Below are 24,519 nucleotides of genomic sequence, written 5' to 3'. Positions count from 1 at the left end.
CTTGTATTCATCAAACAGAAAGTTACATATCAATAATCTCATACCATATTTCATGCATTCCAAATTCATGACTACACACTCAACCTCGGATGAGTTGAACCTCGGATAAGTCCAATACTTTTGTCTGGTCCCTTTGGCTTTGACGTAAGGAGGTTCGACTGTAGATAATACACTTGTATTCATCAAACAGAAGCTTACATATGAATAACAGTTGTATTCATCAAACAGAAGGTTACAAATAAATAATACACTTGTATTCATCAAAACAGAAAGTTACATATAAATAATACATTTGTATTCATCAAATAGAAGGTTACATATGAATAACACAGTTTTATTACATTGGTAGCAATGAATTACATTGATTTCCCAGTCAAATAAAAACCGATAATTTCACATGTGAAATAAATGTGGTTATTTCACTCTCTGACGTCATACAACAATAGGCGTTGTCAAGACGTCGATAACGTCGGATCAAAACAAATTGTGAATGCGTAGAAAAAAGATATAGTTCCTTACATTTTCTACATTAATTTCATTTAAAAAAAGCCATTTGCCAATGTAATAAAAAGAATAACTAATCAAAGAATTCAAATATCGAAAAATATTCAACTCGAGACCGAACAACACTGATAATTAACTCATGCACTACGCGCATTCGTGAATTAATGTGTTGTTCGGTCACTCGTTGAATATTTTTCTCTATTTGAATTCTTCGATTAGTTATTCTATAAGTATTCATCAAACAGAAAGTTAAATAGACACAGATATTGAGTACCTGGTAAACTGTAAGTAAGATATCAACAAGCCCTTATTTGCAGTTGCCAAAAATACAACAGAAAAGAGTGATTGAGAAATTAAGGGAGAAAGGGGTAAAAAATAGTAAACTACTTCCTCTTGGTAGGGAATACAATTGTCCTTTAGAAAGGAGTATACATGTACTAACATCATGTAACATTACTATAATAAATAGAAGTTCTTTTCTTGGAATGTCTAGAGTAGGACATTGTTACAAATACAAACAGCATTTACTTTTTTTCATGCAGAAATTCTATGGATTTCTTATGATCAATTCTAAGTGGTTCATACCAATGGCATATACAGCTGTATGTACAGTCACATGATTATTTGTTGATCATTTTACATGTCCCCTAAACTTAGATAAACATAGAATAAATTAAGTTATCCATTATTTGATGAAGATCGTTTTACTGGTGGTACACTTTTCGCCTTTGTGTTACTTGTTCTACTCTTTTGGGGAGTAGGCTTGATTACTTCAAGATTTCTGTTCTTAGCTTCTGTTCCCTTGATGGCATCTTTTAACTTGTTCCCACCACCTTGCTTCTTTTCTAGTACATTGTCTGGATCTTTACTTATTGGAGAATTAATTTCATTTGCAAGTGGTTTCTGTGTTAAAGTTGTTGGGTGGATCTTCATATTTTGTGGAGTTGTTGTATTAGGTACCAATTCCGCACTTGTTTGCTGAGGAATGTGGAAAAAGTACAACTGAAATGAATATTAAAATATATATTTAATTAATTCTTTACATAGCAATGTAACAAATACTGCAAATTGATAACTTTTCTCACAAATTTATTTAGGAAACTTGAACAAGAAAAAATAACAAACATATATTGCCATCAATATGTCAAACTTGGATCTTCTCTTATAATGATATACATGTATTACCAAAGATAGAAAATCTCTAAAATAAAACACCTGAGATCACCAAGAAAGAGCTAAATGCAAAAAAAAAATGTATTCATGAAAAAAGTTTGTTTACAAAACTTTATCTTATCAATAGTTTCTATCAATGCAAATTTGCATCATGTTAGTCAACAAAAGATTTGTGCACCATTTAAACTAGAGGCTCTCAAGAGCCTGTGTCGCTCACCTGACTCTACTTTGGTTTTAGAAATCATGTAAAGATAGATTAAAATCATAACAGATACCCAAATAATGATTGAGTGCAAATTTGGTTTAATATTGGTCCCGTTATTTAATAAAATATCCTGGTGGCCATCTTGAACAGTAAATCGGCAACAAAGTAGCAAAACTTGGTCAGCACCTCATAAGGAACTTTCATGCCAAGTTTGGTTTCATTCCATTCAGTGGTACTCTAAAAGAAGACATTTGTATGTATTTCCCATAGGGTCCTATGTTAAACTAAGCCCCCCCCCCTGGCAGCCATCTTGGATGATGGACTGACTGCAAAGTAACAACACTCGGTCAGCACCTCATAAGGAACATTCATGCCATGTTGTTTGGTTTCATTCAATTCAGTGGTTCTCTAAAAGAAGACATTTGTATGTATTTCCCATAAGGTCCTATGTTAAACTAAGTCCCCCGCTAGCGGCCATCTTGGATGATGGATGGACTGAAAAATAACTACACTTGGTCAACACGTCATAAGGAACATTCATGCCATGTTTGGTTCCATTCCATTCAGTGGTTCTCTAAAAGAAGACATTTGTATGTATTTCCCATAGGGTCCTATGTTAAACTAAGTCCCCCGCTGGTGGCCATCTTGGATGATGGACTGACTGCAAAGTAACAACACTTGGTCAGCACCTCATAAGGAACATTCATGCCGTGTTTTGTTTCCTTCTATTCAGTGGTTCTCTAAAAGAAGACATTTGTATGTATGTCCCATTGGGTCCTTTGTTAAACTAAGTCCTCCGCTGGCGGCCATCTTGGATGATGGACAGACTGCAAAGTAACAACACTTGGTTAGCACCTCATAAGGAACATTCATGCCATGTTTGGTTTCATTCCATTCACTGGTTCTCTAAAAGAAGACATTTGTACGTATTAAGAAACAACACTTGGTCAGCACCTCATAAGGAACATTCATGCCATGTTTGGTTTCATTCCATTCAGTGGTTCTCTAGAAGAAGTTCAAAATGTAAAAAGTTAACGACGACGGACAACGGACGACGGACGCCAAGTGATGAGAAAAGCTCACTTGGCCCTTTGGGCCAGGTGAGCTAAAAATAAGAGTGCACACGCTGAAATGTCTTGCCTGCTTTACTTATGATTGAATTTATGTTGAAAGTCTGTAATATGAAGGTTTTACTACAAGTATCACATAAACTTAACATTATCAATGTTCTATGAAAATGAGGTGCTATTACTTAAAGTACCTGAGAAACAGATAAAACCACAAATCTTAACATTGACCAATGAACCATGAAAATGAGGTCAAGGTAAAATGAACCCTGCCAGACAGACATGTACACCTTACAATCATTCCATACAGCAAATATAGATGACATATTGGATATAGTATCTGAGATACGAATTTGACAATGTAACTTTAACCTTGATCACTGATCTATGAAATTGAGGTCAAGGTCAGATCGATGAAACCTGCCAGCCGGACATGTACACCTTACAATCATTCCATACACCAAATAAAGTTGACCTATTGCTTATAGTATCTGAGATATGGACTTGACCGTGTAACTTTCACTGATCCATGAAATGAGGTCGAGGTCAGGTGAACCTTGTCTGACAGACATGTAGACTTTGCAAGGAACCATTATACCAAACATAGTGTTCCTATTACTCATAATAAGTGAGTATTTCACTTGACAAAAAAAATGTAATTTTTTATCAACCAGTCACTTAATCATGAAAATCAGGTCAAGGACAATGGACATTTGACAGACGGAATCTTTGTAATATAAGGTATCTGCATACAAGTTATGAAGCATCCAGGTCTTCTATCTCCTGAAATATAAAGCTTTATACAAATAGTTTACCCTGCCACTGTATTGTAATCCCTATGTCTCGCATTCTGCGACTTTCGTCACAGGCAAGACAATAAAAATTAAGTAAAAGGTTCCTCTGAACCTGTTTCTTGTCTGTGACTGCTGCTGTCAGTGTAAATGTATAAATGGTTACTCCTAAAACACTGAGTCCATTTATCAATAAAATACTGAAAAATGATTTTGAGAAAAAAATTCAAAATTTTGATATAAGTGCTTTCTCTTGATTATGAAGAAGCTTTGTACAGGTTTTATTCCATGATGGTTTGACCATGTTTTTAAAGTTGTACAAAAAATATGTCCATTAATTAGTATAATACAGGAAATGGAGAAGAAAAAAAAAACTACATTTTTCTGGATGCTATCTCTTGATTATGCAGAAGCTTCTATAAAAGTTACCTTAAATTCAATAGGGTTTGAAAAAGGTTAATATTGCTTTAAAAATTTATGCCCTTTCTGTAAAAAAATGTTAATTGCCAAAAAGTCCATAAAAAAAAATATATTTTCCAAATTTTGCTTCAGATGTTACCCCAAACTTATCTGCCAAAAAAAATAAATCTATTTATCAGTAAAATACCAGAAATTTTTGTTATCTTAATGATGTCTCTTAACCATTAAGAAGCTCCGAAGATTCTCTCTAAGTTTTGTAAAATTGTATAAAGGTTTGACAAAGTTATTGAGATAAAAAATAAAATAAATTGGGAATGTGTCCATGTAACACAGATGATGACAGGACATAACTCAAGGATGGTAAAAGTGACACTATCCAAAATCATACTTGATCTGAGTTTTATGGTAATAAGCATTGTGTATGAGTTTCATACCATTTGGTAGAGGCAAACTTAAGTGAGAAAACGGAAACGAAAAATACAGCAATTTTTCCATTTGTAAAGGGGCATAACACTAGAACAGTAAAAGTGACGTCACCAAAATTCAAACTTGATCTGTGTTTTGTGGTAATAAGCATTGTGAATAAGTTTCATAACATTTGGCTGAGGCAAACTAAAGTTAGAGAGCGGAAACAAACAATTCAGAAATTTTTCCATTTACAAAGGGGCATAACTCTAGAATGGTAAAAGTGACGCCACCAAAATTCAACCTTGATCTGTACGGGACGTATGGACGTACAGACAGAAAAGGGTAAAACTAAATGCCCCCTCCACTACGGCGGGGACATAAAAAACACAGACTAAACCTAAATGTTTACCATGGTGCAACATGAAGACAGTTACTAGGATTGCTATGTCCAACCTTAGGTACAAAAAAGGGATCTGATATCTATAAGTTATTTGAATAGAAAAGTCTATGACGTTGTCAGGATTAGATGATATTAAATTAAATGATTTTAAAATATGAATGGCGATTAAGAAAATTAAAAGTGCCATAGGGTCATCACACATCTGATATATTGGCACAAGTCATGCTGGATACTTCATACAGTAACATTTGGAATACAGTCAAGTCCGATGTTTCTGGAAATTTTGTTGGCATAAAATCAAATGAACAGATTTACTGGATTTTCCCACCACCATTGTAATTAATATGAACAAATCATTAAAATGATTGATTTTAGTAGAGTTATTTTTAAATTAAAAAAAAAATCAGCAATGAAAATGTGAGAAAAACTGTATCATATTACAAGGTTTACCTTAAATCCTACAGCTAACGAAGCATGAAGTAAAAATATGATCACAATCAAAGCCCAGGTATACTTCTTTGTAGATTCTCTAACAGCAGGTAAAAATATGAATACTAATACTCCTCCTGATAAAACAGTTCCTAGTATAACTAACAACCACTGGAACCAGTTAAACTGTACAACCCATAATATCTACAAAATAAAACAGTAGACTGTTTTAGCCATAAAATCTACAAAATAAACCAACTAAAATTGAGAATGGAAATGGGGAATATGTCAGAGAGACAACAAACCGACCAAAGAGCAGACAACAGCCAAAGGCCACCAATGGGTCTTCAATGCAGCGAGAAAATCCCGCACCGGGAGGTGGTCCTCAGCTGGCCCCTAAATAAAATTGTGTACTAGTTCAGTGAAAATGGACGTCACACTAAACTCCAAAACATATAAATGAACTAAAATTAAAAAACATACAAGACTAACAAAGGCAAACTGTATCACCCATAATATCTACAAATACTAGTAGCCCTCCCGATAATACAGTTTCTAGGATAACCAAAAAGCACTGGAATAAGTCAAACTGTACCATCCATAATATCTACAAAATAAATCTATTAAACTGTAGCACCCTTAATATCTTAAAAAATATACCAGTTAAACTGAAGCACCCATGATATCTACAAAATAAATGTACAAAATAATGTACTTTGTAGGAAAATATGAAATTTATTTGTACAAGCTTAAGAAACAGGAGGAAAATCAGGCTCATTAAGCTTTTCTATTGTTTCTAAAGCTCTTACAAATAATTTTATTATTTTCTGACAATGTATCAAAATGCTTATCATTTTTAAAGTTTGGCTTTTTTATTCCCAATCGTTCTCTTTGATTTTTATAAAAGCATCAATGGGACAGCAATCACACAACATGGTCTATGTAAACTTTATAAATATCCTTTTCTTATTGAAGTCTTTCACATATTTTTTATTATAAGTCATTCTATCAAAATTTAAAACTAATTTTTGTCCAAGAATTTAAAATCCTATTCATAAATAATGTGCAGGAATAAAATTTATGGACAATTAAATATTTATTCAGTAAAAAATAATGATCTTTTCCTAAGACACAATGCCTCCTACATTTTCTACTTGTCTTTAATCAGTCAAGAGTGTGTCAACCTGAAGGAAAAGCAGTTTTGATTCTTAACTACCTTATGGCACATATCAACAACCCTATCATCATACCCACGTAGTTAAGGAGAAATATTAAAACTGACAAAATACAATGCATTATAACAGAAAGAATTGAAAGGACATTACACACATTATTCATGCTAAGTTTAATTCAATGTGAGGAGATGATTAAAACTGAAAAGTTGACAGATATAAAAATGATTGACAGACACCAAGTGATGGCAATCATCCTTTGGGACAAGTGAGGTTAAAATGTTCAATATGACATAACAAATTTCATAAACTTTCAAAGGGTCATATTTCTGTTTACTCAAAATGTATGTCACAATAAAATGATGTATTTGTGTTTAATGTTCAGTAACAGTTCTGAATGATAACAAGTTGACTTACTGATATAGGAATAAATATTGCAAGTGAGTAACCATAAACGCATAAGATTTCTAGGAATGTATATCCAATCTGATTTCCTGACCACCACAGAAATCCAAAAATAGCTGCAGGGAGAATCCACCAATAGCTAAATATAGCTGTAGCAGCAAAGGATACTGAAAAATAAAATTATACTGTAAACCAACTAATTTTAGCAGATACTTTTTTTGCATTTAGTTCTATCTAGCTGACTTAGCAGAGATTTATTTTTAGGATTTACTTACTTTCTAGATATATATTTATAAATATAAGGGAAGATCCCATTTTTTATATATACTTGTAACGATTATAAACAAGTCTAAATAGAAAACAACGTTCAAACCTATGATTGCGTTGGATAAAAACCGCAATTTTTATACGTGTGCATGCAAAACAAATTTCTTGTTAGAGGGATCTAAATACAGCACAAACAACATTTTCCAAAAGACCAAAAAAGTGAAAAAGTATATTTTAACACAACGCATTTGACTAACAGGTCGAACAACAAATGTTCTTAAACCCTGCTGACTGCCATTGGCGATTGCCAAATAAACAGATCACTGATGTAATAAATGGATCTTAATTATAAATTTACTACTAAACAGAAAACAATAAACTTGCGGAAAAGATGGTATACCACAAACAAAAGGTGCAAAGGTTTTTGTACACCATATCCGGATTTCGACAATTAATGTCTCTTCAGTGATGTTAGGAATCGAAACGGTATTTGGAAAGCCATACAATTATCTCAATTTAGGATAGACTTGTAATGATTATATATTCACTACATTTTTCTACTATAGACAAAATGAAAATTTTAAAAGTTTAAGAGTTAAAGTCATGTTCATGAGTCAAAATGATAATACAACCTGAAAACCGTTTAAGTATTGATATTTCCACTGATTGATAGAGACACAGAAGATACCAAAGGAACATTCAAACTCTTAAACTAATAACAGACTGACAACGCCATGGGAAAAACAAAGAAATTATCGAAAGACAAACAACAGTATACAAAACATAACATATAAAGTAAAGACTGAACAACAACAACCCCACCAAAAACCTGAATGATCTCGGGTGCACTTGAAGGGTAAGAAGATTCTCCTCCACATGTGAAACTTACCTTTGTGAAAATCGTATTTCCAGTTATAATCTGCAGAACTACCGATAGACAGATAATTGGCCAGGTTACCAGCTATAGCTGTGGTAAACACTAATGTTGTACAGATCCAGAATGGTCCTAAAACAAAAATATTAGGAAAATTTCATGTTTATCAGTGCAAAATTTCAAAGTTGGTTTTTCTAATTCCCTTTTATTAAATACATTAAAAACATATTATAAAGTAAGAAATCACAAGTTTCCAACGAAAGTAATGTTTTTAAAATGAAAATATTTCCTTTTACTGTCAAAAAATATTTCATCCCATTCAAAACCACTTTGAGTTGTCTGTAATTTACCACATATTGTTTGTACTTTATATCAGGGAAGGGGAACTGCAGAGTCTAGTAGCTCCTGGCCCCTAAAATTTGACCTGTGCTGCTGAAATTTTATATATCTCTACAAATTAATAAAACTGTTGGGTACTGAAAGTACAACAGTAGGCTACTGCAAGAAATTTTTTTTAACTTCAAACACTGTGAAATCATTTACCGGTATATATTTCATAGTGAAATTGGCATAATGAAGATGTCAATTTCAAAGTAGATATCATGAACTCATATTTTACCATATAAATCAGGATTTGGCCTGATTTTTGTTTTCAGATAATTCCTATTTGGATGTGGAAACATAGATCCCAATACTCTCTGCAGTACATCTTTGCTTTCTACATCAAAAAATTGTTGATAGTACTCAAATGTCCAGAATGACACTTTAGATTCTGTTTTTTCCTCTTTGAGAAGCTGAAGATGAAAGAAGAGTTACTAAGTTATCATATAAACTTAAGCTGTTCACTTTCCAGTAAGTTTCTTAATCTTATTATACTACATGAATCATAAAAATCTCATCCTGCAGCAAATTTCAATTTTATCAATGGAACAAATCAGCAGAATAAACAATTTTAATAACATATTGAGTTACAGAGCTCCAGATAAGCTGCATATTTATGTGTTACGCAATGAAAACAATTTAATTGACAATTGCAGCCTTCAAAAACCCAATTCATAAAAAGGAAAATCCAATTATATGTCAAAACTATGCGTTTTCAACCCTTCTATTCACCATCATGTGTTATTTACCCTAATCTAAAAATTGTTGTCGTGTAAATCTATTTTTGTAATACTAGAAAATAGAGCGTTACATCAAATAACTGATCTGGGTCCATGTTGGAATTGTCACTTGCTCAAAGCTGTATTCCCGGTAAACATAAGGGACCAGTTTATAAAATTTTCTTTGGCAAACCATGAGTTGGAGAGGCAGAAAAATAGCACCACTAATAACAACAGGCTATACGACTTTGTTATTAGTGGTGCTATTAGTTGCACTTTGAATTCAGACTGACATTAGTAATGAATTAAGACTGACATTGTTCATGAATTCAGACAGACATCGGTGATGTATTAAGACTGACATTGGTCATGAAATCAGACTGACATTGGTGATGAATTCAGACTGACATTGGTGATGAATTCTGACTGACATTGTTCATAAATCTAGACTGACATGTACCTCTGATTTATCATACACATCATCCTCATCTGATTCTGCTGTGTGAGGAAAATCTGTAAATGTATGAGTCTGTACTTTTCCTTTATCTTGGGGAAAATCTAAAATAAATAGCCAAAATATTTTATACACTTAACGATCAAAAAATATTAAGGGGATTGATAAATATAACTATTATAAAATAAACTTTATGCTTTGGTCTGTGACCAGGTTAAGAGTGGAATCACCTAAATTTGGGATATATGTGCCATGTAAGTTAAAACTATCAGTCTCTTCTGTTGTCTGAAAATCAAAATTTTCCTATTTCGACTTAGATAATTGATACTATTAAATAATACAAAGTTTCAGATTTTTGTTCTTGTTTTTCATTTTTTAATGAGACTTTGGAAACTTCTGGATTTTTAGATGGTGACGTTCCCTTGTCACCATCTTATGGTGTTTATATATCTCAACTTGTACGATTCACTCGTGTATGTAACAACGTATTAGATTTTAGCGAGAGAAATTTATATATTACTGAAAAATTATTACACCAGGGTTTTCGATATCATAAACTAGTCAAAACATTTACTAAATTTTATCATCGGTATAAGGACATCATTCGTAAATATAACTCAACATGCAGACATCTTATACGTTCGGGTATTTCATATCCAATCTTTTATGGTAATATTCTTTACAAAGCACAAAAATGTCAGTATTCACCTCAAAAGCTAACAAAACCTTTAAACAGACTTATTAAGAAGGGATATAGTTACGATACTGTTGTCAGGTCATTAAAGATTGCATATTTTGGCTTTCATATTGATTCACTTATAGGGTCTTTGCATCGGAATTAAACATATTTATTCTAAAACCAGTTGTTGGCATGACATGGGTTATGTTCTTCTCATATATTTTATGACGGTATAATACTAAACCCCTAACAGGAGGGATTGTGCCTGATATTCAAATGATGAAGACATAATCTTTCAATCAGTTTAATTGAGGTCTGGAGCTGGCATGTCAGTAACTGCTAGTAGTCTGTTGTTATTTATGTATTATTGTCATTTTGTTTATTTTCTTTTGTTTCCTATTCTGACATCGGACTCGGACTTCTCTTAAACTGAGTTTTACTGTGCGTACTGTTGTACGTTTGTTTTTTCTACATTTGCTAGAGGTATAGAGGGAGGGTTGAGATCTCAAAAAACATGTTTAACCCCGCCACATTTTTGCGCCTGTCCCAAGTCAGGAGATATATAAACACCGTAAGATGGTGACAAGGGAACGTCACCATCTAAAAATGGATAATTAACGATAGGAAATGAAAAATCATCTCTTTTATCATATATTTTAGTATTAAGCTTTCCGTTATTGATATAGATATCAAGATCGAGGAAAGGGCAGTGGTCATTTTAGTATCATCTTTATTTAAAGTAAGTTCAACAGGATAAATTTCTTTAGTATACATACTGAAGTCGTCATTATTGAGAGCCAAAATATCATCCAAATATCTAAAAGTATTATTAAATTTGTGTTTCAGATGTTGTTTCGATGGGTCTTTGTTTATTTTCTTTTGTTTCCTATTCTGACATCGGACTCGGACTTCTCTTAAACTGAGTTTTACTGTGCGTACTGTTGTACGGTTGTTTTTTCTACATTGGCTAGAGGTATAGGGGGAGGGTTGAGATCTCAAAAAACATGTTTAACCCCGCCGCATTTTTGCGCCTGTCCCAAGTCAGGAGCCTCTGGCCTTTGTTAGTCTTGTATCATTTTTAACTTTAGTTCCTTGTGTATAATTTGGAGTTTAGTATGACGTCCATTATCACTGAACTAGTATACATATTTGTTTAGGGGCCAGCTGAAGGACGCCTCCGGGTGCGGGAGTTTCTCGCTGCATTGAAGACCCATTGGTGGCCTTCGGCTGTTGTCTGCTCTATGGTCGGGTTGTTGTCTCTTTGAACACATTCCCCATTTCCATTCTCAATTTTATTCTGGATGCCAAAATCAATGTCTGCCAAATCTTTACACCAACAAACAGAACATAAATGGCCTCTTATAAGTAAAACCTATCATGCTTTATGTCTAAAACATTTGTTCCTACCTTGAAACTCTAATTTACTTGTATCCTGAAACAGAAAAGAATTTATTTTGGTACATGTAACATTATTACCAGTAATACCTTATCACATAACACATTTCATTTTTACCTGATGTCAAATATTACCGAAATCTGTGGGCATTATATAAATAATTAACATATACGTGTATATATGCCAAACAATAAATTTGTTTTAGTCAAATCTTGATTCATTTAATAAGTACATTGTGAATGCTTTGTAATTCTGTTTTAAATTTTGTTAGTTTTATTTTAATTATATTTTAAAAGGTGGTATGCATTGTTGTTAGGATCATTTCAATGTGTTTTAGTGATATATCTTCTAGTAAAAAGAGTAACACTTAGGCTAATACAACTCAATCTGACTATTTAAGCACAATCAGGATATAAAAACTTATCTCCCTAGACTTCCTTTAAATTTTTTTGATAAAAATTTATAGTTTTTCACTTATATTGCTTATTATTTTAAAGTGCAATCTAAAACTCTATAGGTATTATAGAGAACAAAGTTAATTATTTCTAAGTAAAATATTTAACCTGTTATCACGAGTTAACTTTGGGTGGATTTTTTTGCAACTTAATCAGAAAATGTCCTACTTATACTTTTTCTCTGTGTAGGGAGAGTGAGAACCCTTGCAACATTTTTGAGGAGTCTGTCGATGGCATGTTGCAAGGCTAAATTTCTGTCTCTATCCAATATACCCTAATGTACCTGAGGCAGTCTAAATTTCCAGCACTTCATCCAGGTCAACCCCTATTCAAAGTAACCTATTGTATTTATTGTTAATTTGTTCTGGTCCTGAACATACATGAAATATATATATATATATATGCCACAGTAGACGTTAAGCAATCAAAAAAAAGTCTGCAATTTAAGATTGATGACGCTTAATGGAATGTAAACAAAGCAATGGGGGACGGAAAAGGGATTTTCTGAAGTTCTGGAATGTTTTTAGGCATTCGGAAGCCAGGTTTGAAACAGCCATTAGAAAATTGGCATTTTTGTACAATACTTTAGAATAACAATGAAAACATATCCAAGAAATGTTTTTTTATTTAGAAGAGTAGAAAAAATGTATTCTGCACTAATTTTGTATGCTGGTATTAGCGTAGTGACGTCAATGCGGAGTTTTCCTGTGTGATAAGTACAATAACAAAATCCGAACGAACCAACATTATGACCGATTATAGACTACGGTAGGATAGTCCAAATAAATATTACGTCTAGAAAGGCTATCTTAATGTTTTTGCTGTAACATCAAAGGAACGCATCAAAGCAAAAAAATAAAATAGCCTTTCAAGACGTCATAATTATCTGAACTAATTATTTTGCCATTTTTGGTGATAGGACATGTAGAAGCAGAGAACCCGAAGCAGGGTTATAATTTGGTAAAATTCTTGAAATTCTTAAAAATATCTGTGTGAAAAAAGTTTTTGGATATTAGGTTTACTGCATAGTTCATATCTCAAACAATACTAAAACATTATCGTTACAATACATAAAGCTTTGTTTACAATTTCGTCTTCCACGTCAACTTTCGTGTCCATTTTTCAAAAGATCACTCTAGAGAAAACCAAATATCAAAATAACAAAAATAGTACAAAATAATGACAGCGCCTCCTGTTCTGTACTATTTATTCCTCCATAACTTACAGTAGCATTTATATATCTACATTGTCATGTACAAACTCATACAATTACTTTGAATTATAAGGTATTAAGATTAAACGATTCGGTCCAAAAAATGATAATAAATGCAGATCGTGATTTTTAATATAATTATCGGATGGGGTCGGGAGCGATGACTTTTATTTTTTGTCTTTGTTTGGAACTCTTTTGACTTTATCGATCTCTTTGAAGGACGAAGATGACTTCAGTTTCAAGACTCAAATCATCATCAAGGCTTATTACAAAATTTAAACCAACTGTCCCAACAAAACTTAAAGGAGGGAAGCTTGAAAGATTAGGTACATTACAACAAAAGCACCCGAAGCAATTTTATTTTTTAACCCCTCCCCCTTTTCTTGTGCCACATGTATAGACGTATTTACACTTGTATGCAAATTTGTCCGCCATTACGTAAAATCACACAGGTTCCCGTAAACTTTGACATCATAATTCAAAACATTTGACGTCACAATTAAAAAGTGATTGTTGCCTGACGTCAAAAGGTGATTCGGAGTAGATCTAAGGTCATTCAGAGGCAAAATATAGCTAAATACCAAAAGTGTAAATACGTTTATTTGTTTACAGACCCGTAGATGTCTCTGATGGGATTAATTAGCGTCATGACGCTCTGTCTATAACAGTCAAACTACTCTTTGAATCTCGACTTCAATATTCATTAGAAGTAACTTTTGTTTTTTGTGTGGTTTGTCCACACCCCATAAAAATAGTCACTTCGAATACGAATACAAAAGTTTTATATTAATTTGGTTCACATATAACAGTACAAACATAAGCTCTTTGAGAGCTTTTTACCGAATATAAATGACATATAAATAATCTATTCTATTCTATTCTATTCTATTCTATTCTATTCTATTCTATTCTATTCTATTCTATTCTATTCTATTCTATTCTATACATAAAATACATAACATTGAACTATTTGGGATTCAGTGTCCGGTGCTGAATTTAGTTACCAATTTGACCATTCAGCAGCTGGTTTAGTCAAACTGGTAACTAATCAAATTAGCAAATAGTCAATGCAGTATCTGATGTAGTTATTTTGGCAAACATGATTTTTTTTAAATATTAAAGTTTAAAAAATATCTTATGAAACATGCTTTTACAAAGTTTTTCAATAGTATACTTTTTTCTCTTCTTTAAAATTTATACAGAACTTCCAATAGTAAATATTAAAATGACATATTAAAAAAAAATCATTTTTTTTTTTTTAAGTGTTACAATCTGTCCAGACAGTAGACGATTGACAGGAAATGTAAATAGTAAATTGAAGCCAATTAGTTAGTAATGGTCTGTTTAATTGTTTTAAAAACTCAACATTTTCATGGACAACATTTTATTTACAATTTTGGAAAATTGTATTTAATTACATGAATTATGGATGGGCATGATGGGAATGTTATCTTAATTATTTTCAATATATTTAAAAATTTATGATATGAGGTGGTGGAGCATGCCCCCTATCCAATCAGGGTCAAAGGATAGAAAAAGGTATGTTATAGACATGAAAATCCCCCAAAATAAGATAATCTGACCTTGGGGTAAAAGGTCTTTTTGCATGGGCAAATCATTATTTGCCTTAAAAGATTTTGCTGTGTGAACAAAAATTTAAATGGTATTGAGGTGGACATACATAAATAAATTATTTTACCTTCAAGGTCGTAGGACAAGGTCATCTTAGGTAATCTTTAATGGTACAAAAAAACACATTATCATGAGGTGCTGCACCAATATGCCAAATATCATAATCATTTGTGAAAGGATAAAAAAAGTTATGTTATGAATATGAAAATTCTGACCTTGAGGTAAAATGACTTTGCATAGGCTAATCCTAATCAGTTGCATTAAAAAGGTCTTGCAATGACAAAAGAATAATATATTGTATTGGTGTGGACATGCCAAAAAAAATTAATTAACCTTCATGGTTAACAGTCAAGGTGTACATAACACAGTGTCCTGATTTCCAGCATCCATATGCAAAATTATCATAAGCCTATGTTATATGAGAAAAAATAATGTTCTGGACACATAAATGTCAGAACAAATCAAGTATTTTGACTTCTGAGGTTGGTGATCACAGTGTCACATAGAGGTCATGATGATATGAGACGCACCAATTTATGGTTGATACTTATACAAATTCTTGTCAAATATCATAAGCCAGTGTCAAAACATAAAAAAAAAGTAATAGCCCAGACAGAATTGTAGGAGAAGCAGAACCAGAAGAAGGAACACTACTGATCTTCATTCATCATATATGTTTGCAATAAGCTGATTGTTATAGCTGCTTCATTTAAAATAAAGGCTTGCATTGGCAAACATAAAAAAAATCCAAGTAAAATGATTTATTCAACCTTATCCATTACAAATATCCTGACTATCTGTCCAACTTTATTTTTATGAATATTGTAAAAATGATATTTTAAGATTGTTTCAATTTTTTACTTATTTATTTACAGGAAATTATTTGTTCAACATATTCAATGACTACAGAGTAGTATTTAATGAGACATTACAAGATATAAAAAATCGTCCAGTGAAGGCTTCATTCTATGGATCGTTGTTAACTACAAGCATTATCATGCTGAAAACTAATCCGTCAGAACAAAATTTTAAATCAGAAATTGTAGAATGTTCAAATTCTTTATCCAGTGTTGGTGAGTTGATACGTAACCCACAATCAGACAATCATGTGACCACATTGATGACAGCAATGAAAGATAATACATTGAAAGTTCGAAATTTGAAATTTTTTACCTTAGTTTCGATGAGAGAATTTCCAGTTCATTCCGGTTTGTTTGAAGCCAATTGTACCTATGCCAGACCACACTGGACAGAATGGTACAAGTCAGTTGTTGATGTTGGTATATTTGGAAGATGGGTATTTTTACATAAAGCAATGAAAGACTATGATGTTAACCCTGATGAATGGTTACCTGATGGACAACCCAAAATTAAAACTAAGATGCTTCCTTATGATTGATTTTAATAAAAACAAAAATTATTTCGTACATTATTTTAAAATGAATTTATATGTATTGTCTCATATCTATTGAGGAGAGTGTCAGAGACACAAGTAGAACCTTTGGATATGCAGTTAAGTTTTCAGGATTAAGTCTATTCCTCAGTAATAAATACATCACGTAGATGAAATTAAATACATTGAAAATATGTACATCTGATTGACAACTTTTCTCTTGATGTATAAACTTGTATTGGACCAAAAAAATGGCTACACTCTTATATTCCATATAGAATCTGATAAGTATATTGAAAATTATTAAAAATAAGGAGATGTGGTATGATTGCCAATGTCTGAGACTACTATCCACCAAAGTTCAAATGACGTGGATGAATGCAATTGTAGGTCACCTTAGAACCTTCAAAAATGAGCAAATTCATATTGTATAATCAGCTATTTGTTTGTATAAAGTTATCTTTCCATTAAAAAATATGTACAGCAATTTTTTATTTATTCTGTCTTCTTATTTTTGATATTTAAATTGGTTTGTGTAAAATATATATTTGTTGCTTAAGTTTTGGAATAACTTTAAAGTTTGATTGCATATTTTAAGACCATTGGCTTATTATTTATACAACTACAAAATGTAGACCAACATGTACACAAAACACTAGAAAACTAATAGTTTTGAACAATATGAAACCCACCAAAAACTGGGGGATATCTTATGTGCTGCGGAATGGTAAGCACAAAGCAGATGCTGATCCACTAGTGGATCCTGTTGTGTTGATAAGTACAAATTTGGTGGTTAGTCATTTGGTGATGTCACAATTGAGGATAACTATCACAAAACGATTTTATGTCTTATTACAATGGTTTTTCCTGAAATGCTATTTGTCAGAATTAATCTGCTTAATAAAACAAAGGTTTGAGGAAGGTCTTTCATAAAAGCCAATGAAAGTAAGGGAGTTTGCAGCTATGGAACATAATCATATAGAACCCCATAGAATTTTATATGCATTGTTCCTCATAGAAGAGGGTCTGGATGGGGTTAACCGAATAGAGAATAATTGACAACAAAAATTAAGAATAGAGAAAAATGTATGTTAAAATATAAAAAATAGAGAATAATGGGAAATAAAAATAAAGATTTGAGAAAAATAGCCTTTAAAATTAAAGAATACAGAAATTGAGGTTTCTCCTCCAGACCCTAATACAAACAGAGACTGGGGCATTGATAATTACAGTGAATAATACAAACTTATTTTGGACAATTTAATATGGTAAGGAAGGTTATTTCATAGAAGTTTATTGATGTGTTACCTAAACTGACTCTCTCACAAATTTTATTAACACCAAAGGACGTTTTGGTAAGTTCGTGATTTAAAGGTTTACAAATCAATATAAACTGTAAATTGACCTTATTAATTATGATTTCAATAAAATGCACTAAAAATAATTTAAAGATACAAAATTTCAGCATCACTTAGTGAACTACTTCTGTGTAAAATTCATATACTAGCAATGTCATGAAAGGACTGCATACCTGTATAGATCTGTATAAACCTTTTGGTTCATTATACGAGGCTCATGAATGAACTAAGACAACATTGGAATTATTTTATTCTATCTTTGCATGAATGTATGAATGTATTACTTTTGAGTTAATAAGACCCTGCTGATAAGTACATCCTAAACATCAATGTCATCATATCGACTTGAACATGCGTACAGTATTTGCATGCTACTAGATGTTAATCAATCAGCAATCAATAACATAAGCTAATAGGATAAAGTTTCCATTCATAATATTGAAACAATAAAACATTAATGACTTGTGTAGAGCTATAATGCTTTGTTAACTACAGAACCTATCATGCTGAAAAGTATTTCGTCAGAACAAAATTTCAAGTCAGAAATTATAGATAGAATGTCCAAATTCATTATCTAGTGTTGGTGAGTTAGTTAAATTGTTACCCACAATCTAACAATCATTTGACTTGGTAATGACAATTTGAACATTACACCAATACTCGCCAAATATATGTTCCTTGTCCAAATTTTTATCCATCTACAATAAATATAAACATTTGAAAAATCCTGTCGGGTAGACAACACTGTACTGGCAAACCATTGTCCTGAACATGTGTGAAATAGTTGTCACTGGACGTGAAGCAAACAACCTGTCATACCATACACACAAAGCTGAGTTTGCCCAATGGTTACTTTTAGAAAACATGTCTACCTACGCTATATACGTTGTATCAGAGACATATTATACAAAGCTCGCATGTGTATCATAATCTGTCAAATCGATTTAGCGAACCATCAGAAAATTTCAAGTAGCTGACATTTATGTCTGTATTTTGCTGCAACTTTACATTTACATGGACCTTTCATTCTACGGATCAGGATTCTACTGACCTGTCATGGATGATGACATTAAACATCCAATTGGCAGCGTTTTCGGCACTTGTCTCTAAAAAAAATACCTTCACTAGTATATACCAGATTTGTTCTTGTACTGTTATCATCGGAATCACATTTCATGGCCAAATCCAGTATCGACCCGTCTAAATTGCATTTAATTGATAAATTCAACAACACTTTTATATCGTTATCTTGATGATATTTTTCATCGGCAAGAAATTTCTAAATATACTGCCGAAATTTACCCAAAGGAACTTACTTTTATTAAATAAGTCAAATATAAACGATAATACTGTCCTTTCCTAGATTTAGATATTTCAGTTTTACACTGGAAACTCTACACAAATTTAAGACTAAAGGGACGATTTTTTCCTTTTTTGGATGGTGATGTTCCATTGGCAACATCTTACGGTGTTTATATTTCACAACTCATTCGCTATGTCCATGTATGTAGTGACGTTTTGGATTTAGATGACCATATTTCTATGTATTCTATAAATTATTAAGTCAGGGATTTCGTTACCACAAATTAAAACCTTTACTTAATTCTTCCATAGATACAAAATTTGTTTGGAAGTTTGCGGGCTGTACCTGTAGAAAACTTATTTCAAAGGGGAAAGCACATCTTAATTTTTACGGAGATGTTGCTTACCGCGAGCCTTGAAATTTTGATATAACCCGGGTAAACTTATAGATCCTTTAAATAAACTTATTCTAAAATGTTACCAATTCAATCACTGTAATTAGATCTTTACATATTGTTTTCATTGGTAAAAATATTGATTTTGTATTTTGTTATCAGTATTCTTCTTCTTCTTCTTAAATTTGAACTTGTCCGCACCCGTTCTCCAAAACCGCTAGTCAGATTAACTTAGGGTTCTATAACAGGGTTTTTCGTCGTTCCTGTTATATTTAGAATTCGGGGGAAAATCACTGGCTAATCAACAAAACTAAGTTAAGCTTTACGATGGTTTATATATAACTTCTTCAATAGTGCAATACATTAATTACAATAAAAGTTCAACGTTTATATTCCGAAAAGATAAAATAAATGTTCTATACTAAACCAGAGACATATATACTAAATATGTCTCTGACTAAACACAATGAATGTCACTGTAAATGTACGGTGTCCGTACAGCTTGACCGCTGGTATCCAACTGACCATTTACATAGAAACGATCTAATATGAATTACGTAATCTTACTTAATCATAACTACATGTAATAATCAGTGAAATTTGTCACTTAATGATTTAAACAAATAATACAATTTAAAAACATATATATGATAACAAGAAATGGACAATGCTAGGATTAAAATGGATTAACTTCTCAACATGTAAGCTAACAATTTCGAGAACAATAGTCGCTTGCTTTTAGATAAAGTTTGAATTTCCACGAAATAAAACAAAGAGGAAAATATCGCTGTCACAGTTCCACAATATGTTAGACTAACTATAGAACCCTATATGGGATTTAAATTTTTTTAAATTTTCTAATGATTATAACTTGAAACAGTTAGTGATAGACTAAGACATAATCTTTATAATTGAAAATGTTCTACATGATAAAACACATCAAATGAAATAATAGGTTAGTTCCCAGGGGTCACCCACCCACTGCCATTTGAGAAAGTTCTAATATCTTGTAAGTGGTTAAGATCCTCACCCCTAAACCATATATATTCTGGTTTGTCATGATAAAGCACATCAAATGAAATAAAAGGTTAGTCCCCATGGGTCACCCCACCCCTTGCCATTTGAGAAAGTTCTAATATCTTGTAAGTGGTAAGGATCCCCACCCCTAAACCATATATATTCTGGTTTGTCATGATAAAGCACATCAAATGAAATAAAGGGTTAATCCCCAGGGGTCACACCAACCCCTGCCATTTGAGAAAGTTATAATATCTTGTAAGTGGTCAAGATCCCCCCTAAACCATATATATTCTGGTTTGTCATGCCAAGATGATTTAAATGATATAAAGGGTAAGACCAAAGGGGTCATCCCCACCCCCTGTCATTTGAATATGTTCAAATATCTTGTAAATAATCGAGATTCAAACCCCTAAACCATATATATTCCTGTTCGTCATGTCACGAAGATTTGAATGCTATATAGGGTCAGTCCCCAGGGGTCACTAATGCATATCACTTGAATGGACCAAACCAATTTTTACTGGACTTTGTCCAATGTCCGGCGACCCTGGGAATGACTGTAATTATGGGAGCTTTGTTTGGGAGACTTCGTAACAAAATCCTGTTACAATCAATTATTGGTATTAGTTGTTATCGGCTTTGAACTAGCTGTCAGTAACTAAGAGTACTCTCAGATTTGTACTTAGTGTCTTTTTTGTTGTGGGGGATGTATAAATACCCTGCCACGTCCGGTCTGTGTTTTGTTGCTTGTTTTTATGCTTTGTATCTATCTGAAGAGCTGAGCCCTTCTCAACTGATTTTTATAGTTTGTTCATATGTTGTACTGTTAATTACACCCGACTATCCCAGGTTAGGGGGCGGATTTGACGTCCGCATATATGTTTAACCCCGCCACATTCTGTATATGCCTGTCCCAAGTCAGGAGCCTGTGATTCAGTGGTTGTCGTTTGTTGCTGTACAACAAATTTTGTTCGTTCATTGTTTTGTACATAAATCAAGCCGTTAGTTTTATCGTTTGAATTGTTTTACATTTGTCATTTCGGGAGCTTTTATAGCTGCATGACTATGCGGTACTGGTTTTGCTCATTGTTGAAGCCCGTACGGTGACCTATAAATGTTAAATTCTATGTCATTTTGTCTCTGGTGGAGTTTTTTCTCATTGGCAATTATACAAAATCTTCTTATTGATATATATATATAGTTTTTTTAGAGACAAATGCCTTTGGATAGAATCCTGTTTTGGGCGTATTTTAAGACTTTGTCAACTTAAATAGACCCACATTTCATAGCTTAAAATGAGGTTAGAAGTCACTTGGACCTGATTTCTGTTTTTTATGTCTCTGGTGACTCTTAACACGAATGTTTGTAAGAGTTTATATATGCTAGTGCGAGAACAATCTATACAATGTAATCTGTGATTTTCTGAAAAATTCAGCAAATCCGTTCCTTTTGTATTAAAGATTAACCTAAGTATAAAAACGACCCATCATTAATGATACCAATAAAGAATTTTTTCGATCAAATTCTCATTGTGTATGTTCTAGCAACTGCGATTAAGATTTTGCAAATAGAATATAGAATAAAATTGAGAATGGAAATGGGGAATGTGTCAAAGAGACAACAACCCGACCATAGAGCAGACAACAGCCGAAGGCCACCAATGGGTCTTCAATGCAGCGAGAAACTCCCGCACCCGGAGGCGTCCTTCAGCTGGCCCCTAAACAAATATGTATACTAGTTCAGTGATAATGGACGTCATACTAAACTCCAAATTATACACAAGAAACTAAAATTAAAAATGATACAAGACTAACAAAGGCCAGAGGCTCCTGACTTGGGACAGGCGCAAAAATGCGGCGGGGTTAAACATGTTTTTTGAGATCTCAACCCTCCCCCTATACCTCTAGCCAATGTAGAAAAAACAAACGTACAACAGTACGCACAGTAAAACTCAGTTTAAGAGAAGTCCGAGTCCGATGTCAGAATAGGAAACAAAAGAAAATAAACAAAGACCCATCGAAACAACATCTGAAACACAAATTTAATAATACTTTTAGATATTTGGATGATATTTTGGCTCTCAATAATGACGACTTCAGTATGTATACTAAAGAAATTTATCCTGTTGAACTTACTTTAAATAAAGATGATACTAAAATGACCACTGCCCTTTCCTCGATCTTGATATCTATATCAATAACGGAAAGCTTAATACTAAAATATATGATAAAAGAGTAGATTTTTCATTTCCTATATATATATCGTTAATTATCCATTTTTAGATGGTGACGTTCCCTTGTCACCATCTTACGGTGTTTATATATCTCAACTTGTACGATTCGCTCGTGTATGTAACAATGTTTTAGATTTTAACGAGAGAAATTTATGTATTACTGAAAAATTATTACACCAGGGTTTTCGATATCACAAACTAGTCAAAACATTTACTAAATTTTATCATCGGTATAAGGACATCATTCGTAAATATAGCTCAACATGCAGACTTCTTATACGTTCAGGTATTTCACATCCAATCTTTTATGGAAATATTCTTTATAAAGCACAAAAATGTCAGTATTCACCTCTGAAGCTAACAAAACCTTTAAATAGACTTATTAAGAAGGGATATAGTTACGATACTGTTGTCAGGTCATTAAAGATTGCATATTTTGGCGTTAATATTGATTCACTTATAGGGTCTTTGCATCGGCGCTAAACACATATTTTTAAAAACCAGTTGTTGGCATGACACGGGTTATGTTCTTCTCATATATGTTATAATGGTATGATACTAAACCCCTAACGGGAAGGATTGTGCCTGATATTCATATGATGAAGACATAATCTTTCCATCAGTTTAATTGAAGTCTAGAGCTGGCATGTCAGTTAACTGCTAGTAGTCTGTTGTTATTTATGTATTATTGTCATTTTGTTTATTTTCTTTGGTTACATCGTCTGACATCAGACTCGGACTTCTCTTGAACTGAATTTTAATGTGCGTATTGTTATGCGTTTACTTTTCTACATTGGCTAGAGGTATAGGGGGGGGGGGGGTTGAGATCTCATAAACATGTTTAACCCCGCCGCGATTTTGCGCCTGTCCCAAGTCAGGAGCCTCTAGCCTTTGCTAGTCTTGTATTATTTTTAATTTTAGTTTCTTGTGTACAATTTGGAGTTTAGTATGGCGTTCATTATCACTGAACTAGTATATATATTTGTTTAGGGGCCAGCTGAAGGATGCCTCCGGGTGCGGGAATTCTCGCTGCATTGAAGACCTGTTGGTGACCTTCTGCTGTTGTCTGTTCTATGGTCGGGTTGTTGCCTCTTTGACACATTCCCCATTTCCATTCTCAATTTTAAAATGACAATAATACATAAATAACAACTGACTACTAGCAGTTACTGACATGCCAGCTCCAGACCTCAATTAAACTGATTGAAAGATTATGTCTTCATCATATGAATATCAGGCACAATCCCTCCTGTTAGAGGTTTAGTATTTTACCGTCATAAAATATATGAGAAGAACATAACCCGTGTCATGCCAACAACTGGTTTTAGAATAAATATGTTTAATTCCGATGCAAAGACCCTATAAGTGAATCAATATTAAAGCCAAAATATGCAATCTTTAATGACCTGACAACATGTCGTAACTATATCCCTTCTTAATAAGTCTGTTTAACGGTTTTGTTAGCTTTTGAGGTGAATACTGACATTGTTGTGCTTTGTAAAGAATATTACCATAAAAGATTGGATGTGAAATACCTGAACGTATAAGATGTCTGCATGTTGAGTTATATTTACGAATGATGTCCTTATACCGATGATAAAATTTAGTAAATGTTTTGACTAGTTTATGATATCGAAAACCCTGGTGTAATAATTTTTCAGTAATATATAAATTTCTCTCGCTAAAATCTAATACGTTGTTACATACACGAGCTAATCGTACAAGTTGAGATACATGAACACCATAAGATGGTGACAAGGGAAAAAATGGATAA

General features: G+C 32.8%; 2 protein-coding genes across 2 annotated transcripts; one reads left to right on the top strand and one right to left on the bottom strand.

The window, feature by feature from the left end:
• Nucleotides 1-740: 740 nt before the first annotated feature.
• LOC127706345 (protein YIPF1-like) lies at nt 741-13,332 on the bottom strand. The gene is made up of 8 exons (XM_052210912.1): nt 13,286-13,332; nt 11,756-11,780; nt 9,676-9,773; nt 8,735-8,909; nt 8,131-8,247; nt 6,987-7,141; nt 5,419-5,601; nt 741-1,506 (listed from the first exon to the last, which is right to left on the bottom strand). The coding sequence occupies exons 1-8, from the start codon at nt 13,316-13,318 to the stop codon at nt 1,183-1,185; spliced, it is 1,110 nt and encodes a 369-aa protein (XP_052066872.1). The 5' UTR covers nt 13,319-13,332; the 3' UTR covers nt 741-1,182.
• Nucleotides 13,333-13,600: 268 nt separating this feature from the next.
• On the top strand, nt 13,601-16,468 carry LOC127706469 (mitochondrial import inner membrane translocase subunit Tim29-like). The gene is made up of 2 exons (XM_052211104.1): nt 13,601-13,738; nt 15,920-16,468. The coding sequence occupies exons 1-2, from the start codon at nt 13,639-13,641 to the stop codon at nt 16,441-16,443; spliced, it is 624 nt and encodes a 207-aa protein (XP_052067064.1). The 5' UTR covers nt 13,601-13,638; the 3' UTR covers nt 16,444-16,468.
• Nucleotides 16,469-24,519: the final 8,051 nt, after the last annotated feature.

This window comes from Mytilus californianus, unplaced genomic scaffold (genome assembly GCF_021869535.1).
Source record: "Mytilus californianus isolate M0D057914Y unplaced genomic scaffold, xbMytCali1.0.p SCAF_1, whole genome shotgun sequence".
NCBI lineage: Eukaryota > Metazoa > Mollusca > Bivalvia > Mytilida > Mytilidae > Mytilus > Mytilus californianus.
Note: the sequence above shows the minus strand (reverse complement) of the source record. Positions and strands in the feature narration are given on the sequence as shown.

What these genes read in the sequence shown, in the direction of transcription:
- LOC127706345 (XM_052210912.1), bottom strand. Translation starts at nt 13,318, where the DNA reads ATGGACACGAAAGTTGACGTGGAAGACGAAATT. An exon ending in TTGACGTGGAAGACGAAATT is followed by an intron (nt 11,781 to 13,285) that starts GTAAACAAAGCT and finishes TTTCTGTTTCAG; the next exon opens with GATACAAGTAAATTAGAGTT. An exon ending in AAGTAAATTAGAGTTTCAAG is followed by an intron (nt 9,774 to 11,755) that starts GTAGGAACAAAT and finishes TATTTATTTTAG; the next exon opens with ATTTTCCCCAAGATAAAGGA.
- LOC127706469 (XM_052211104.1), top strand. Translation starts at nt 13,639, where the DNA reads ATGACTTCAGTTTCAAGACTCAAATCATCATCAAGGCTTATTACAAAA. An exon ending in AGGGAAGCTTGAAAGATTAG is followed by an intron (nt 13,739 to 15,919) that starts GTACATTACAAC and finishes ATTTATTTACAG; the next exon opens with GAAATTATTTGTTCAACATA.